At 42.0% G+C, this 20,157-nt stretch overlaps 1 protein-coding gene across 6 annotated transcripts in view; it reads left to right on the top strand.

The window, feature by feature from the left end:
• The window catches only part of LOC100380420 (ubiquitination factor E4B, UFD2 homolog (S. cerevisiae)), a 93,752-nt gene that overhangs the window by 11,944 nt on the left and 61,651 nt on the right, over positions 1-20,157 (top strand). For all 6 annotated transcript variants that reach the window (XM_014135593.2, XM_014135591.2, XM_014135590.2 and 3 more), the window contains one exon: positions 6,502-6,592. In XM_014135593.2, coding sequence (XP_013991068.1) covers positions 6,502-6,592 — 91 coding nt within the window. The remainder of the gene's footprint in view (positions 1-6,501; positions 6,593-20,157) is intronic.

Here is a 20,157-nt window from a genome sequence, read left to right as displayed (position 1 = left end):
TCAATAACACGAGGGGGCCTGCAAGAATTATTCTCTTCCCTCTGCAAATGAGGGTGTTTCATTTTTTTTAATTATTCCTTCCACAGACCGTAGGCAGGCCACAATCTCTCACCATCGAGCTACCCACAATGATGGTGGTCGTGATGGAATCTGATGGGGAAGGAAGGGGGAGCGGGATGGGACTGCCTCAGGCAGGGGGGATTATGGGTTTGAGCCAGGCTAGCCTGACTCTTTGCACCTGCAACAGCGTATGGCTTCGGAAACCCCAGGAAGGTGGAAGATGGCCCGAGACCCTTCTGTCTTGAGTCACCTGCTGAACTGTGGTGGCTGTTCGAGAGGGTGCCACTAGGCGGGTGCTGTCTAGTGGTATACTCCCAGTGCTGTCTCCTGGGGCTGGTACGCCCGTCTCAAGCGGGGCAAAGCTATTTGATAGCTGGATTGGATCTTATCTGAGTTGAGCTGAACATCTGTTGGATTGGGACAGATCAATGCTGCCTTATCATCGACAGCTTTGCTATAACTGAGATTCGGTTTGTCTGGGCTATAGCAAGGTCGGTGAACTTAGAAAGAAGGTTATGCTTTTCTCGCAGCCGAGTGAGCAGCCGGAGGATCTCTTTCCTAAGGTGGTGCATTTATGGCAGACAAATCCCTGTACGATCATCTTGCGATTGTGTGGAAATTGGCTTGCACCTAAATCATTTGTGCCCAGCCGTGGATAAAAACACAGGTGGGCTTGCACTGCTAGCATTAGCCTGCTCCATTTTCATGACGGCTAGCAGCAAACTCCTACTTAACAGGGATCCGGAACACAAACTTGCAGTCCCGGCTGTAAAGGCTAACCGCATCACGGAATCTGTAGCAAATAAAACTTTAGCTATGATGAGAAACATTTACTGAAAACTATTTCATAAAACAACAAACCGAGTGTAGACAGTGCACTGTTCTGTTGCGTGCTCTGATGACGTCCTATGGCTACATACTGTGTGTGTAAGATGAGCGGAATGGCACGCAAATGGCGATAGCTAGCTTACGGTGGTCCGACACAATGGAAGAAAACATTATAGACAAAATACTTTACTCTTAGTGTATTCGGAAAGTATTCAGACCCTATGAATTTTTTCACATTTTGTTACGTTACAGCCTTATTCTAAAATGTATTAAATTGTTTTTTTTTCCACCCTCAGTCTACACACAATGCCCCCTAATGATGAAGTCAAAACAGGTTTTTAGAAATTGTGGCAAATTTATTAAAAAGGACAAACTGAAATATCACACGTATTCAGACCCTTTACTCAGTGCTTTGTGAAGACCCTTCGGCAGCGAGTCTTATTGGGTATGATGCTACAAGCTTTGCACATCTGTATTTGTGGAGTTTCTCCCATTCTTCTCTGCAGATCTTCTCATGCTCTGACAGGTTGAATGGGTAGCGTTGCTGCGCAGCTATTTTCAAGTCTCCAGAGATGTTAAACTTGGTTCAAGTCTGGCCTCTGGCTGGGCCACTCAAGGACATTCAGAGACTTGTTCCGAAGCCACTCCTGCGTTCTGTGCTTAGGGTCGTTGTCCTGTTGGAAGGTGAACCTTCGCCCCGGTCTGAGGTCCTAACCTGCTCCAGAACGCTTTTCAATAAGGATCTCTGTACTTTGCTCTAGTTAACCATTCCCTCGATCCTGACTAGTCGCCCAGTCCCTGCCGCTAAAAAACATCCCCATAGCATGATGCTGCCACCACCATGCTTCACCGTAGGGATGGTGCCAGGTTTCTTCCAGGTGTGACGTTTGGCTTTCAGCCCAATCTTGGTTTCATCAGACCAGAGAGTCTTGTTTCTCATGGTCTAAGAGTCTTTAGGTGCCTTTTGGCAAACTCCAAGTTGGCTGTCATGTTCCTTTTACTGAGGAGTGGCTTTCATCTGGCCACTCTACCATAAAGACCTGATTGGTGGAGTGCTGCAAAGATGATTGTCCTTCTGGAAGGTTCTCCCATCTCCACAGAGGAACTCTGGATCTCTGTCGGAGTGACCATCGGGTTCTTGGTCACCTCCCTGACCAAGACCCTTCTCCCCCAATTGCTCAGTTTGCCCAGGCGGCCAGCTCTAGGAAGTGTCTTGGTGGTTCCAAGCTTCTTCCATTTAAGAATGAGGGAGGCCCCTGTGTTCTTGGACCTTAAATGCTGCAGACAATCCTGTCTCAGAGCTCTACGGACAATTCCTTTGACCTCATGGCTTATGCTCTGACATGGACTGTCAACTGTGGGACCTTTTTATATAGGCAGGTGTGTGTGCCTTTCCGAATAATGTCCAATCAATTGAATTTACCACAGGTGGACTTCAATCAAGTTGTAGAAACATCTCAAGGATGATCAATGGAAACAGGATGCACCTGAGCTCAATTTCGAGTCTCATAGCAAAGGGTCTGAATACTTATGTAAATTAGGTATTTCTGTTTTGATTTGAATACATTTGCAAACATTTCTAAAAACCTGTTTTTTTTGCTTTGTCATTATGGGGCATTGTGTGTAAATTGAAGAAAAACATTTATTTAATCCATTTTAGAATAAGGCAGTAACAATGTGGAAAAAGGGAAGGGGTCAGAATACCTTCCCAATACACTGTACATTTTAAAAACATGAACGTGTGCGTGTGCATCTATCAGTTACATGTCAGTACATACTGTTGGATTCTAGCTTCAAATATACTTATTCATATTACCAGACTAGAATTTACTGATTACTGTACATGTATAAGGAATGTATATTTTGGGGTCAATGGAGTGTGGCTATGAACTAGGTGTATGGAAAGTTACTGACTGAGACGAGGGAGTGCAGAAATGTTACATTCTGTCAAACATGAACGTTAAATACCATGACTCTTGAGGGAGGCAGAAGGCAACAGTCTGCTTTTAGTCTCCTGAAGGTAGGACAGCCGTGGATTAAAAAGAAGTGAGGAATTCGGCCCGAGGTCAGGTCATATGAAGTGAGAAGGAACTGTCCTATTACACAAACACACATACTTCCATGCCCACGATGGATCTAGCATGAGGCAGGGCCGTGACTATACCAGTGAGAGGAACCAAATAAAATTGTATTTGTCACGTGCTGAATATAACAGGTGTAGATCTTAGTGAACCTCTTACTTACAAGCCCTTAACCAATAATGCAGTTTAAAGAAAAATACCTGAAATAATAAGAAATAAAGTAACAAATAATTAAAGAGCAGCAGTAAAATAACAATAGTGACGCTAAATACAGGGGGTAACAGTTAGTCAAGGTAATTCAGGTAATGTATACACGTGGGTAGAGTTATTAAAGTGACTTATGCATGGACAATAACAGTATCAGCGGCGTAAGTGGGGTGGGGGGGGGGCAATGCAAGTGGTCTGTAGAAACTGTTTAGAAGCCTCTCGGACCTAGACTTGGCGCTCCGGTACCGCTTGCCGTGCGGTAGGGCCTTCCTCTGACACCGCCTGGTACAGAGGTCCTGGATGGCAGGAAGCTTGTCCCCAGTGATGTACTGGGCCTTACGCACTACCCTCTAGTGCTTTGCGCTCGGAGGCCGAGCAGTTGCCATACCAGGCAGTGATGCAACCAGTCAGGATGCTCTCTGGTGCAGCTATAGAACCTTTTGAGGATCTGAGGACCCATGCCAAATATTTTCAGTCTCCTGAGGGGGAATGGGTTTTGTCGTACCCTCTTCACGACTCTTGGTGTCCTTGGACTATGTTAGTTTGTTGGTGATGTGGACACCAAGTAACTTGAAGCTCTCAACCTGCTCTTCATCAGCCCCATCAATGACAATGGAGGCGTGCTCGGTCCTCCTTTTCCTGTAGTCCACAATCATCTCCTTAGTCTTGATCACGTTGAGGGAGAGGTTGTTGTCCTGGCACCACACGGCCAGGTCTCTGACGACCTGCCTATATGCTGTCTCGTCGTTGTCGGTGATCAGGCCTACCACTGTTGTCATCGGGCAAACTTAATGATGGTGTTGGAGTCGTGCTGGCTGTGCAGTCATGAGTGAACAGGGAGTACAGGAGGGGACTGGACACGTACCCCTGAGGGATGATGGTGTTGAGCCATAGCCAGCTTTTCAAAGCACTTCATGGCAACAGACGTGAGTGTTACAGGTCGGTAGTCATTTAGGCAGGTTTCCTTAGTGTTCTTGGGCACAGGGGCTATGGTGGTCTGCTTGAAACATGTTGGTATTACACACTCGGACAGGGCGAGGTTGAAAAATGTCATTGAAGACACTTTCCAGTTGTTCAGCGCATGCTCGGAGTACATGTCCTGTTAATCCATCTGGCCCTGCGGCCTTGTGAATGTTGACCTGTTTAAAGGTCTTACTCACATCGGCTGCGGAGAGAGTGATCACACAGTCGTCCGGAACGGCTGGTGCTCTCATGCATTTTTCAGTGTTACTTGTCTTGAAGCGAGCATGGAAGTGACTTGGCTCGTCTGGTAGGCTCGTGTCACCAGGCAGCAAGCCCTGTCACATCCGACGAGCGGTGGAGCCGGTGTAGTATGATTCGATCTTAGTCCTGTATTGATTCTTTGCCTGATTGTTGATTCGTCGGAGGACATAGCGGGATTTCTTAAGCTTCCAGGTCAGAGTCCAACTCCTTGAAAGCAGCAGCTCTACCCTTTAGCTCAATGCGGATTTTGCCTGTAATCCATGGCTTCTGGTTGGGGAATGAGAGTCAATGTGTGGACGATGTAATCATTGATGAATCCAGTGACTGATGTGGTGTACTCAATTTCATCGGAAGAATCCCGGAACATATTCCAGTCTGTGCTAGCAAATCAGTCCTGTTGCTTAGCATCTGCTTCATCTGACCACTTAAAAAAAAAAAATGTATAGACCAAGTCACTGGTGCTTCCTGCTTTAATTTTTGCTAGTAAGCAGGAATCAGGAGGATAGAATTATGGTCAGAGTTGCCAAATGGAAGGAGAGGGAGAGTTTTGTATGCATCTGTGTGTGGAGTAAAGGTGGTCAAGAGTAAAAAAAAAAATATATATATATATATATATATATATATATATTTTTCCCCTTCTGGTTGCACATTTAACATACTGATCGAAATTTGGTAAAACGGATTTAAGTTTCCCTGCATTAAAGTCCCCGGCCACTAGGAGCGCCGCCCTGGATGAGTGTTTTCCTGTTTGCTTATGGCGGTATACAGCTCATTGAGTGCATTCTTCGTGCCAGCATCGGTCTGTGGTGGTATGTAGACGGCTACAATAAATATAGATACTCTCTAGGTAGATAGTGTGGTCTACAGCTTATCATAAGATATTCTACCTCAGGTGATCAAAACCTTGACACTTCCTTAGATATCGTGCACCAGCTGTTTACAAATATACGTAGACCGCCACCCTTTGTCTTACCAGAGGCTGCTGTTCTATCCTGCCGATGCAGTGTGTAACAAGCCAGCTGTATGTTGATCACGCCATTGTTCAGTCACCACTCGGTGAAACGCAAGATATTACGGTATTGTCCCGATGGTAGGATATACTTGAATTAAGCTCGTCCAATTTATTTTCCAGCGATTATGCGTTGGCCAGTAGTACAGATGGCAAGGGCACATTAGCCACTCATCAGCGGGTCCTCACAACGCACCCCGATCTCTTTCCGCGATTTCTTTTCCGTCTCTTTCTCCAGCGAATGACTGGGATGAGGGCCTCTGGGTGTCTGGAGTAAATCGCTCTCGTCCAACTCATTATTAAAGAGATTCTTCATCTGATTCAAGCTCTTTTCGGTCATCAGAGACAGTAGCAGCAACATTATGTACAAAAAAAATACGTTTAAGAAAATGTGGAAAAAATAACAAAATAGCACGGTTGGTTAAGAACCCATGAAACGGCAGCAATATTCTCCGCCGCCATTTAATACTGACGAACAACAGATGTATTGTCTGTCTAGATGTGCAAGGAGTTGACTCCGCCTCCTTGGAGGGGGGTATAAATATTCAGTACCAGTAAAGATTGGACAATCTAGCTAATTATCCCTGGGTTAGGGCGTTCGTCATTGGTGCTGGTGGACCTCAAGTCAAGAGCCTACAAGGGATTCACCCTACTCTCACATTCTTAGGAAAATACAGTACCGGTCAAAAGTTTTAGAACACCTACTCATTAAAGGGTTTTTCTTTATTTTTACTATTTTCTACATTGTAGAATAATTGTGAATACATCAAAACTATGAAATAACACATGGAATCATGTATTAACATTTTTTTATTTTTTATAAATCAAAATATATTTCAGATTCTTGTGGAAGTCAAGGGGTGTGAATACTTTGCATTATATATACCCCCCCAATGGTTTAGACTTTTAGAGGTTAACAGAAAATGATGGCAAGTGTTGCGATAAGACGGCCACCCACTCGCTGCATTTAACTGTTCTTCGCCACTGTGTGTGTGTTGGTAGAGTACAGTTGATAGCCTGTTACTGTGATTTGATGCCGGGATGAATTCATTGACAATGTTGCTTTTTCCCCCCTCTCTCTCTGTGGCCCAGCATCATATCCCAAGTCGATGTGGACTCAGGGATAGAGAACATGGATGTGGAGGACAGTGACCGCAGGGAGAGGAGGAACCTGGCTGAAAAGGTAGGCAGGGCTCCCAATCCACCCTCTTCCTTCCGTTATGTACTTTGATCAGTCGCTCTTTGGCTGTGTTCAAAATAGCACCCTCTATTCCCTATAATGCGCACTACTTTTGACCAGAGCCTTCAGATGCAGCCTCTATCATGAAAAGGGTCTGCCAAATGAATGGGCGAAAACATAACTCTTTTTCTATTTTAGTGTGAGTTATTATATCAATACTTTGGACCAAATGAGCTGGGGATTCATGTACAACAAATCAAATAAATGTGTGTTTGTCACATGTCAATACAACAGATGTAGGCTTTACCGTGAATGCTTACTTATGAGCCCTTTACCAACAGTGTAAAGGTAAGAAAATTAGTGACACAATAGATAACAATAACGAGGCTATATCAAATTATGCTGTATTTATACAGCACATTTCCAACATGTAATGTAACACAATGTTCACAGGAAATACAAAAATTAAAGCTGCAATATTTACTGCACAACAAAAATACGATAAAAAAAAATAATAAAATGACAAACTGAATGACTTAAAAGCACCCCAAGGAAAGCAAAGCAAAAAATGTTTTAAGATCTCTTTTTTAAATGTGTCCACAGTTTTGCCCCCCTCAAGTTCTCTGGCAGGCTATTCCAGAGGCTGCCTCTCCATGCGTCTTGGTCCTAGGCTTTGGGATAGTTAAAAGGACAATGCCAGAGGACCTGAGTGACCTACTGGGTACATAACTTAAAATCTTGTCTGACATATATTGGGTGCACAGTATAGGATTTCTTTAAAAACAATAGAAAATCTGGCAGACAGTGCGGAGACCATAAAACCAGTGTAATGTGTGCTCTCTGTCTGGTCTTGGTCAGCACCTGTGCTGCAGCATTCTGTATGGTTTGCAGTTGACCAATGGCTTTCTTGGGTAGGCCAGACAGCATTATAGTAGTCAAGCCTGCTTGTAATAACAGCATCGAAGAGTCTCTCTCTGTTTCAGCCAGAAAGAGAAACTGATGCACCTTGGCAATGTTCCTGAGGTGGTAAAAAGCTATTTTAGTCACATTCCTATTGTGTGATTATTTTATACATTTAGTTCAGTACCTTAAATATAATTATTTTTTACTTGGTGTTTTTATCTTTATAGCCCGTGAATAATTAATGTATCTAGATTGTCTCTGTGCATTGGCTCAAACAATAAGTACCTCAGTCTCCACTTTCTGGATGATGGAGTTTTGAAATCAGTGGAATGCCCAGTGGAATTAGAGTATGATAGCTAATGGAGAAAATGCTGGCGTTTTTGATTGCAAATATGCAGAAAGAGAACATACAGAAGACTATTGTAATTACGGAGACAGGTATTTTACACATCTTCAAACTAAGGGCAACCATGGCATCTGTGACGGAGGGAGTGGCGTCCATCCATGTATACGGGTAAGAGACTAGCTAGCTACATTTTCAGATATTACACGTTTCTAATTTAGTCTGTCATTTTCATTTCAAGTTAAAGCGTCCGGTTAGCTTTCTAGGTGTGGAAATGCAAATAGTCTGGGTAGCCATTTGATTATCTGTTCAGGAGTCTTATGGCTTGGGGGTAGAAGCTGTTTAGAAGCCTCTTGGACCTAGACTTGGCTCTCTGGTTACGCTTTCTGTGCGGTAGCAGAGAGAACAGTCTATGACTAGGGTGGCTGGAGTCTTTGACAATTTTAGGGCTTTCCTCTGACACCGCCTGGTATAGAGGTCCGGGTTGGCAGGAAGCTTGGCCCCGGAGATGTACTGGGCCGTACGCACTACCCTCTGTGGTGCCTTGCGGTTGGAGGCCGAGCAGTTGTCATACCAGGCAGTGATGCAACCTGTCAGGATGCTGTGGTGGTTAATTTCTTCACTATCAAATGAGGAGAAACAAACTTATCACACAAGTCAGTTATACTTAAACTAAATCTTTATTCACTTATTAATAAGGGAAAAGGTCAATACAACGCACACACATAAAGTGAATCGATTGAGTGCTCTACGATAATGGTGGCTGGTCATGACTGGTCGACGATTCACGCTCGGATGATTCGTTGAGAGCCCCGAGACAAAAGTACATGTCTTTTATAGCCAAGATGCACCACTTTCAACCTACATGACGATCAATCAAAATATGGAATGGGTCACAAGGTTAAGATCTGTATGAAAGATGCCTATAATACATAGCAGACAGTATCTGCTGTGTCAGCAGTTTTCATTGTATATAGACCAGTGTCTGGTCCTCTGACTCCAAACTGGAACCATTTCTCCCTGGTACGATATAGAACAGAAACATTAACTCATGCTCTGGAATACTCTTTAGGTTTTATCACCCAAAAGACGACACAAATCTCCTCTGTCAGTGTTATCTCTGTTAGGTTGCGTCAATCAAATCTGGTATCAGGACAGAATTGAACACTAAGTCACTGAATATATTCTCAGCTTTTTTTATTCAATATAATTAGTCAAGCGATAAATGGTAAATGCAACCTTCGTATATACGGGTTCACTGTAACACCTCGCAGGGCAAACAGAGAACTAACTGTTCAAACACAAAGTTCTTCTTTAATACTCTGACAGAGATAGTTCCCGCTCAGAGCGTGGTTTAGACTTGCTCAGCCTATCGCAGGCGCACAGGCTGGTCCCAGCCTCTTGGCGCATCACTGTTGCCAGGCGTAGTTGTCTTACAGCTTATCTTAGTGTTTTTCACCCAAAAGTCAGCAAACCCAAGGACAGTCTTTTTATTATGCTACAGTTATTTTCCAATCTACCAGTTCCTCACATACACCTGTCCTTGAGCGGCTCCACAATCAGGCATTGTATGTGTGTGTGTCACGAGTCTACAAAGCCTACACCCTAGTAGCCCTCTCATTAGATTGAGCACCATATAATAAGATTTGACTATGTCAGCACAGCACAAACCTGTTATGTTTAACATTAATGTATTCATAAGCTATGCACCACAACTATTTTAAGAAAATATAACCCAACATCTCCCAGAGGCCCATCCTCAGTAGAACACACACAATAGTTAGAAGCATATTCTATTCCACTGCATAAAACAACCATTTGATGCAATAAAGGTATTATAACATAATCTTTGAATTTTTCCACCTTAATGCTCTTGATGGTGCAGCTGTAAATCCTTTTGAGGATCTGAAGCTTTCAACCTACTCCACACAGCCCCGTCGATGACCGTGGTGGCATACTTGGTCCTCCTTCTCCTGTAGTCCTCAATCATCTCCTTTGTCTTGAAAATGTTGAGGGAGAGGTTGTTATCCTGGCACCACACGGCCAGGTCTCTGACCACCCTACAGCTCAGCGTTCAACACCATAGTGCCCTCAAAGCTCATCACTAAGCTAAGGACCCTGGGACTAAACAGCTCCCTATAGGCTGTCTCATCGTTGTCGGTGATCAGGCCTACCACTGTTGTCATCAGCAAACTTAATGATGGTGTTGGAGTCGTGCCTGGCTGTGCAGTCATGAGTGAACAGGGAGTACAGGAGGGGACTGGGCACGCACCCCTGAGGGGCCCCCGTGTTGAGTATCAGCATGGTGGATGTGTTTAACTACCCTTATTACCTGGGGGTGGCCCGTCAGGAAGACCAGGATCCAGTTGCAGAGGGAGGTGTTTAGTCCCAGGGTCCTTAGCTTAGTGATGAGCTTTGAGGGCACTATGGTGTTGAATGCTGAGCTGTATTCAATGAATAGCATTCTCACATAGGTGCCACTTTTGTCCAGGTGGGAAAGGGCAGTGTGGAGTGCAATAGAGATTGCATCACCTGTGGATCTGTTGGTGCGGTTTGCAAATTGGAGTGGGTCTAGGGTTTCTGGGATAATGGTGTTGTGAGCCATGACCAGCTTTTCAAAGCATTTCATGGCTACAGACATTAGTGTTAGGGGTCGGTAGTCATTTAGGCAGGTTTCCTTAGTGTTCTTGGGCACAGGGACTATGGTGGTCTGCTTTAACCTCTATCGGACCGGCGGGACGAATTCGTCCCACCTACGTAACAGACAGTTGAATCCTGTGGTGCGATTTTCAAAACCTTTGAAATGCTATTACTTCAATTTCTCAAACATATGACTATTTTACAGCTATTTAAAGACAAGACTCTCGTTAATCTAACCACACTGTCCGATTTCAAAAAGGCTTTACAACGAAAGCAAAACATTAGATTATGTCAGCAGAGTATCAAGCCAGAAATAATCAGACACCCATTTTTCAAGCTAGCATATAATGTCACAAAAACCCAGAAGACAGCTAAATGCAGCACTAACCTTTGATGATCTTCATCAGATGACACACCTAGGACATTATGTTATACAAAACATGCATTTTTTGTTCAATGAAGTTCATATTTAAATCAAAAACCAGCTTTTTACATTAGCATGTGATGTTCAGAAAAAGCATACCTCCCGCAAACTTCCGGGGAATTTACTAACAATTTACTAAATTACTCATGATAAACATTCACAAAAAGCATAACAATTATTTTAAGAATTATAGATACATTACTCCTCTCTGCACTCTATGTCCGATTTTAAAATAGCTTTTCGGATGAAGCACATTTTGCAATATTCTGAGTAGATAGCCCGGCATCACAGGGCTAGCTATTTAGACACCCGGCAAGTTTAGCCTTCACCAAAATCCCATTTACTATAACAAAAATGGTCTTACCTTTCCTGTTCTTCGTCAGAATGCACTCCCAGGACTGCTACTTCAATAACAAATGTTGGTTTGGTCCAAAATAATCCATCGTTATATCCGAATAGCGGCGTTTTGTTCGTGCGTTCAAGACACTATCTGAAAGGGTAAATAAGGGTCGCGCGCATGGCGCAATTCGTGACAAAAAAAATCTAAATATTCCATTACCGTACTTCGAAGCATGTCAACCGCTGTTTAAAATCCATTTTTATGCCATTTTTCTCGTAAAAAAGCGATAATATTCCGACCGGGAATGTCCATTTAGCTAAACAGAGGAAAGTAAACAAAGCTTTCGGTCGACGCGGGCACGAGCCTGAGTCTCACAGTACTGTAACCAGCCACTACCCAAACGCGCTACTTTGTTTCAGCCAGAGCCTGCAAAGCCACGATTCAGCTTTTTACCGCCTTCTGAGACCCTATGGCAGCCGTAGGAAGTGTCACGGGACAGCTAAGATCCTCACTCTTCAATAAACAGAGACAAGAAGAACGACACCTTGTCAGACAGGCCACTTCCTGCATGAAACCTTCTCAGGTTTTTGCCTGCCATATGAGTTCTGTTATACTCACAGACACCATTCAAACAGTTTTAGAAACTTTAGAGTGTTTTCTATCCAAAGCCAATAATTATATGCATATTCTAGTTACTGGGCAGGAGTAGTAACCAGATTAAATCGGGTACGTTTTTTATCCAGCCGTGTCAATACTGCCCCCTATCCCCAACAGGTTAAACATGTTGGTATTAAACACACAGACAGGGAGAGGTTGAAAATGTCAGTGAAGACACTTGCCAGTTGGTCAGCGTATGCTCGGAGTACACGTCCTGGTAATCCGTCTGGCCCAGCGGCCTTGTGAATGTTGACCTGTTTAAAGGTCTTACTCACATCGGCTGCGGAGAGCGTGATCACACAGTCGTCCAGAACAGCTGACGTTCTCTTGCATGTTTCAGTGTTACTTGCATATACGTTTTTTTTTTTAGCTCGTCTGGTAGGCCCGTGTCGCTGGGCAGCTCTCGGCTGTGCTTCCCTTTTGTTTTCTGTAATAGTTTGCAAGCCCTGCCACATCCAATGAGCGTCGGAGCCGGTGTAGTGTGATTTAGATATTAGTCCTGTGTTGACGCTTTGCCTGTTTGATGGTTCGTCAAAGGACATAGCGGGATTTCTTATAAGCTTCCTGGTTAGAGTCCGCTCCTTGAAAGCGGCAGCTCCAGCTTTAAGCTCAGTGCAAATTTTGCCTGTAGTCCATGGCTTCTGGTTGGGGTATGTACAGTTGAAGTCGAAAATGTACGTACACTTAGGTTGGCGTCAAGTAAACACATTTTTCATCCACTCCACAATTTTCTTGTTAACAAACTTTAGTTTTGTTAAGTTGGTTAGGACATCTACTTTGTGCATGACACATGTAATTTTTCCAACAATTGTTTACAGGCAGATTATTTCACAATTCCAGTGGGTCAGAAGTTTACATACACTAAGTCGACTGTGCCTTTAAACAGCTTGGAATTCCAGAAAATTATGTCATGGCTTTAGATGCTTCTGATTAGAGGCTAATTGACATCATTTGAGTCAATTGGAGGTGTACCTGTGGATGTATTTCAAGGCCTACCTTCAAACTCAGTGCCTCTTTGCTTGACATCATGGGAAAATGAAAAGAAATCAGACCTCCACAAGTCTGGTTCATCCTTGGGAGCAATTTCCAAACGTCTGAAGGTACTACGTTCATCTGTACGCAAGTATAAACACCATGGTACCATGCAGCCGTCATACCGCTCAGGAAGGAGACACGTTCTGTCTCCTAGAGATGAACGTACTTTGGTGCAAAAAGTGCAAATCAATCCAAAGAACAACAGCAAAGGACCTTGTGAAGATGCTGGAGGAAACGGGTACAAAAGTATCTATATCCACAGTAAAACGAGTCCTATATCGACAACCTGTTAGGCCGCTCAGCAAAGAAGTGCTTCAAAAACGCCATTAAAAAAGCCAGACTACGGTTTGCAACTGCACATGGGGACAAAGATCATACTTTTTGGAGAAATGTCCTCTGGTCTTATGAAACAAAAATAGAACTGTTTGGCCATAATGACCATCGTTATATTTGGAGGACAGAGGGGAGGCTTGCAATCTGAAGAACACCATCCCAACCATGAAGCACGGGGGTGGCAGCATCATATCGTAGAGGTGCTTTGCTGCAGGAGGGACTGGTGCACTTCACAAATTAGATGGCATCATGAGGAAAGGAAAATTATGTGGATATATTGAAGCAACATCTCAAGACATCCGTCAGGAAGTTAAAGCTTGGTTACAGCAGCTCTGTCAGGAGGAATGGGCCAAAATTCATCCAATTTATTGTGGGAAGCTTGTGGAAGGCTACCTGACATGTTTGAACCAAGTTAAACAATTTAAAGGCAATGCTACCAAATACTAATTGAGTGTATGTAATCTTCTGACCCACTGGGAATGTGATGAAAGAAATAAAAGCTGAAATCATTCTCTCTACTATTATTCTGACATTTCGCATTTTTAAAATAAAGTGGTGATCCTAACTGACCTAAAACAGGGAATTTTTACTGGGATTAAATGTCTGGAATTGTGAAACTGAGTTTGAATGCATTTGGCTAAGGTGTATGTAAACTTCCGACTTCAACTGTACATACAGTGCTTCGGAAAGTTCAGACCCCTTGACTTTTTCCATATTTTATGTTACAGCCCTATTCTAATATATATATATTTTTAAATACAAAATCTTTAGCAATCTACACACAATACCCCATAATGACTAAGGAGAAAAAGGGTTTTTGATTTTTTTTGCAAATGCATTAACTAAAACCGTATTCATACCCTTTGCTATGAGACTCAAAATTGAGCTCAGGTGCATCCTGCTTCCATTGATCGTCTTTGAGATATTTCAAAAATTTGATTGGAGTCCACCTGTGGTAAATTCAATTGATTGAACATTTGGAAAGGCACACACCTGTCTGTCTGATGTCCCACAGTTGACATTGCATGTCAGAGCAAAAACCAAGCAATGAGGTCAAAGGAATTGTCCGTGGAGCTCCAAGACAGGCTTGTGTTGAGGCACAGATCTGGGAAAGGATACCAAAACAATTCTACACCATTTTAGGTCCCCAAGAACACAGTGGCCTCCATCATTCTTAAATGGCAGAAGTTTGGAACCACCAAAACAAGATTCTCTGGTCTGATGAAACCAAGATTGAACTCTTTAGCCTTAATGCCAAGTGTCACGTCTGGAGGGAACCTGGCACCATCCCTACGGTGAAGTATAGTGGTGTTAGCATTATGCTGTGGGGAGGTTTTTTTTGTGTTAGAGACTGGGAGACTAGTCAGGATCGAGGCAAAGATGAACGGAGCAAAGGGAGCAACGACCCTAAGCACACAGCCAAGACAATGCAGGAGTGGCTTCAGGACAAGTCTCAATGTCCTTTTTAACCTTTTTTTTAACTAGGCCTGTCAGTTAAGAACAAATTCTTACTTACAATGACGGCCTACCCCGGCCAAACCCTCCCCTAACCCGGACGACGCTGGGCCAATTGTGCGCCGCCCTATGGGACTCCCGATCACGGCCGGTTGTGATACAGCCCGGGCTCAAACCAGGGTCTATAGTGACGCCTCATGCTCTGAGATGCTGTGTCTTAGACTACTGCGCCCAGACTTGAACCTCGATCGAACCTGAAAATAGCTTTGCAGCAACACTCCCCATCCAACCTGACCGAGCTTGAGAGGATCTGCAGAGAAGAATGGGAGAAACTCCCCAAATACAGGTGTGCCAAGCTTGTAGTGTCATACCCAAGAAGACTCTAGGCTGTAATCCCTGCCAAAGGTGCTTCAACAACGTACTGAGTAAAGGGTCTGAATACTTGTGATATTTTTTATTTTTTATTTTTTTTTAATAAATTAGAAAAAACGTCAACCTGTTTTTTTCGTCCTTATATGGTATTGTGTGTAGATTGAGGTAAAATAACCATTTAATACATTTTAGAATAAGGCTGTAACAAAATGTCAAGTCAAGGGGTCTGACTATTTTCCGAAGTCGTCATAAAAAATGTTTTTTCATAGTTGGGCATCAGATTGTATAAATATCCAGGAAATCAGCTCTAAGTGATTTTAATTTAGTAAATCTGTTCTCAAATATTGCCACGCATAATAGAGACGTGATCGTATACAAATGTAGGCAAGGTTTGAAGTTATTGTTTTAGAAAAATAAATTTTAAATGTTTATTTTAATTATCTTGGCCCAGCGTCATCCGGGGTAGGCCGTCATTGTTTATAAGAAATTTGTTCTAAACTGACTTGCCTAGTTTTAATAAAGGTAAAAATAGTTGACCACACATTGCTTCAAATCCTCTTACAATAATTTGATGACTTTGGGAGTTTCAGTTAACCAATGTGTTGCCTGAAATTCCATTAGCCTACTTTATTACATTATTTCCATCATTCAGTGATATTTATTCCCATAGTGATTTGTAACGGCTCCATCCAGATATGGTTAGACAACAGTGCATGTGCTGCGCTATGCAAAGAGAGAGGTGAAGTTATATGCCTCACAAACACCCATTAATACATTTTAAAGTCCCTAAACTAGGCAATAGTCTATTGTCCTGCTGCTAACCTATGGTGGATGGCTTCTTTTTGTTCCAATTTATTGGAAAGGCTGCTAAACTATTTAAATCTGGCCCACAGTGTTGTTCCGTGCTTAGTGCATTTAAACTCCATTCTCCGCCTGACTCTCTACAGATGCCATCAGATGTTTCTTTCTATTGTTGTTATCCATTGGTAACATTCCTCAAGTAAATGTAATAAATAAAAAGCAGACATTAAGTAGCTCAAGTCTTAAATGTTAAACCTTTTTTTATTTTACTGTGCTTAGTAGCCAAGGCTATATGGCTGTGCCATTTAACTTGTTAATTTAGCAGAACTTACTAACAATATAACAGAACATTTTCATTTCTCTTAGAATTAAAACCTTAGTGCAACAACAGTTTTAGTAAGTAATAGGCTACAGTCAGTTACAGCTTCTACTAACAAAGTAGTAACAATTAGTATTTTTTTTGAGTGTGCACATGGGACAAAGGAAGAGCAATTCTTACAGTATTGTTCTAAATTCAATCACCCTCTTCATCCTCATCATTCAGTTCACAGCCTAGTGGATATAAGTATTTTAGACACGTGAATTAGGCCTGAAGTAAAATCCTTGTCAAAAGCGCAAGAGATATGGTAAACGTGCGGTAGATTACAATTTCTGCCCCTTTTGGAACAGTGTGAACAACTATGTAATACCAGAGTCTGTTCTAATGAAAACAAATTGTAATGCCTTTATAACAAAGCTTTTAATAACAGCCTGATTTGTGAAATTACTTTATCTGACATTTAGCGGTTGCCAATAGCTTGGTGATCACAGAATCAGTAGGATATATTAAACAAACACCCAAATAGGCAACAGAAGCATAGGACTGAGTGAGTCACTCAGACATCCCAGAATGTGTTGACAGAACTTAAGCAAATTGTACAATCTGGCCAGATTGATATTATTGATATTATTGATGTTATTTGGTCACAGAGTGACATGTAATAACAAGGGCTGCCAAAATATTAAAATAATGAATAGAGTTAATGGCATTAACATTTGGCTCATAGGTTTTTCCATTTAAAAAGCAGTGCATTGAGTTTACAGGCATACTTGCTTTGATTGTAAGAGATGGAAACTCAACATGTTGTACATTGTTTTAATGGCATTTTCACCATGAACAACAAGTCACTGAAACATACAGCTGTTAATGCTGCCAATGTTTAAGTAGGCCTACTCCGTCTTATCAATGTTCTTGATTAACACTTGCGCACATGACACACACATACACGGCTTTACAGTGCCTTCAGAAAGTATTCATACCCCTAGACTTATTCCACATTTTGTTACAGCCTGAATTAAAAATGGATAAAAAAAATAATAATAATCCTTCTGCACACAATGCCACAGAATGACAAATTTCATACATGTTTTTAGAAATGTTTGTAAATGAAATACAGATGCCTCTTTTCCATAAGTATTCACACCCCACCTGAGTCAATATATGTTAGAATCACCTTTTGGCAGCGATTACTGTTTTGAGTCTTTCTGGGTAAGTCTCTAAAGAGCTTTGCAGACGTGGATTGTACAATATTTGCACATTATTTTTTAACTTCAAGCTCTGTCAAGTTGGTGGTTGAGCTTCGTTAGAAAGCCGTTTTCAAGTCTTGCCATAGATTTAAGCAGATTTTTAAATCAAACTGTAACTAGGCCACTCAGGAACATTTAATGTTGTCTTGTTAGGAAACTCCAGTGTACATTTGGCCTTGTTTAAGGTTATTGTCCTACTGAAAGGTGAATTTGTCTCCCAGTGTCTATTGGAAAGCAGACTGAACTAGGTTTCCTCGAGGATTTTGCCTGTTTCCTAAAACAAACTCCCTAGTCCTTGCCGATGACAAGCATACCCATAACATGATGCAGCCACCATGCTTGAAAATGTGAAGTGGTAATCAGTGATGTTGAATTTGCCCGAAACTCAACGCTTTGTATTCAGGACATAAAGTTAATTTCTTTGCCACATTTTTAGCTGTTTTAATTTAGGGACTTATTGCCAACAGGATGCATGTTTTGGAATATTTTTATTCTGTACAGGATTTCTTTTCTCTTTGTCATTTAGGTTAGTATTGTGGAATAACTACAATGTTGTTGATCCATCCTCAGTTTTCTCCTCTCACAGCCATTAAACTTTGTTACTGGTTTAAAGTCACCATTGACCTCATGGTGAAATCCCTGAGCGGTTTCTTTCCTCTCCGTCAACTGAGTTAGGAAGGGAGCCTGTGTCTACCAATAGTGTCTACCGTGTCTACCACCCTTTGCAAGGCATTGAAAAACCTCATTGACATTATGGGGTATTGTGTGTATGCCAGTGGAACAATCACCATTTAGTCAATTTTAAATTCAGGCTGTAACACAAGAAAATGTAGAATAAGTCTAAGTGTGTGAATACTTTCTGAAGGTACTGTTAAAGCTTCAGGCATTCTAAATGAGTGTCAACTGTAGAAAACAAACTGGCTTTATGGTTACAACTTGTCCAACAATGTTATGAAAACACTGTAACCGTCTGTACTGTTCAGATAACTTTACTAACATAGGCTTACACAATCCCTCACCCGCTCTCACACATCCTTTCTCTCACATCACAATCATCCACACCCCACTCTTTCATATGCAGCCTACTTTGAAGTATCTCTTAGTAGCCTATTCCTTTTAAGTTCTTCCTGTGCCATCCAAATTTGTGCATCGCCTAGTCAGTGGTCAAGTTAGCAGATTGCTAGCTAGGTAACATGTCTAGCTAAACAATGTTTTCTTATTAAACAAAAAATTGCGTCTCGTGAGTAGTTTAAAATGGCCCGCGATATGTGCACAAATCTCCGGTATTATTGGGTTGGGGTTTTGGCTAGAGGCACACGGTCTTGGGCTGCATAAAGGACACACCTCTTGACTGTAGCTGTGTTCCGTGTTGTGTTCTGCGCTTAAGGGTCCGTGCAGAAACGCTGCGCTTAAGAAATGGAACGCAATTAACGTAAAATAAAGGTATTGGGATAAACATCACATGTTCAGGGTTCGTACTGTCATGAAAATCCTGGAAATATCATGGAATAAAATGTTTTCCAAGCCTAGAAAAGTTTTTGGAAAATTATGAAATCCGAAAAGTTTTGGGAATAATTTCTGCTAATGTAATTTATTTAGGCACATTTCATTTTTTTACATTTCTTTTTAATCAAATAAAAATCTACCAGGATCGGAATGATACTTAAGCAGTCTGTTTGCCATCCTCACCTGCGTGAGTGCGAGACGAGTGGATTGTTGCTCAAGGAGAGAGTCTGACATTGCAGAAGCAGGTAGTCCTAGCCTATAAAATATGATAGAGAACAGACTAACTAGGTAGCCAATTTAAAACGTATACAGTTGAAGTCGGAAGTTTACATACAATTTACTATGAGTTGACATGTTCACCGTTGAGAGGCTGGTAGAGGGAAGCGCAGTCGATTTGACTGTCAAAAGCTACTGTTTCTCTCAAATAAAAGCCGGCAGAGAGAGAATTATTTTAAACCGTCACTTATCCCCTTCTCAGTTATGCCAAAGTCAGACAGAACTTGCTTAGGCAGGTAAGAAGAGGATCACCAGCAGTCCGAGAGAGCTTAAACAGTAGCTTGATTTAGCTTCTTTTTTTGAGATGGTACATGCGTTTCTCAATTGTCTGAAAAATTGCCAGTCCACTACAGTCAGTTTTCCTTGCTTTGGCCCAGGCCTGATTTCTCATCTGAACGAGCTCAGATCTAACCCATGGCGTTCTTTGGAGCTATCGTTCACTCTGAATTCTTTAAGGGTGGTGTTTTTCTGTCAAAAATATTTCCTAAATTCACCAAACTTGCTTCAGAAACAGGCTCAATCATCGAGTGAGTTTTACTTCAAATGAATTAATTCAAAGGCATATTTCCATGCTTTCAATTGTGTAAGATGGCTGAACTCATCTCTTAACTGGTAAAATATACAGTGCATTCAGAAAGTATTCAGACCTCTTGCCTTTTGTTACGTTACAGCCTTATTCTAAAATGGATGAAATTTCACATTTACATAAGTATTCAGACCCTTTAATCAGTACTTTGTTGAAGCATCTTTGGCAGCGATTACAGCATCAAGTCTTCTTGGGTATGACGCTACAAGCTTGACACAACTGTATTTGTGGAGTTTCTCCCATTCTTCTCTGCATATTCCCTCAAGCTCTGTCAGGTTGGATGGGGAGCGTCGCTGCACAGCTATTTTCAGGTTCTATCCAGAGATGTTTG

Source organism: Salmo salar, chromosome 13 (genome assembly GCF_965601325.2).
Source record: "Salmo salar chromosome 13, fSalSal1, whole genome shotgun sequence".
NCBI lineage: Eukaryota > Metazoa > Chordata > Actinopteri > Salmoniformes > Salmonidae > Salmo > Salmo salar.
This window is presented reverse-complemented; position numbering and strand designations above follow the sequence as displayed.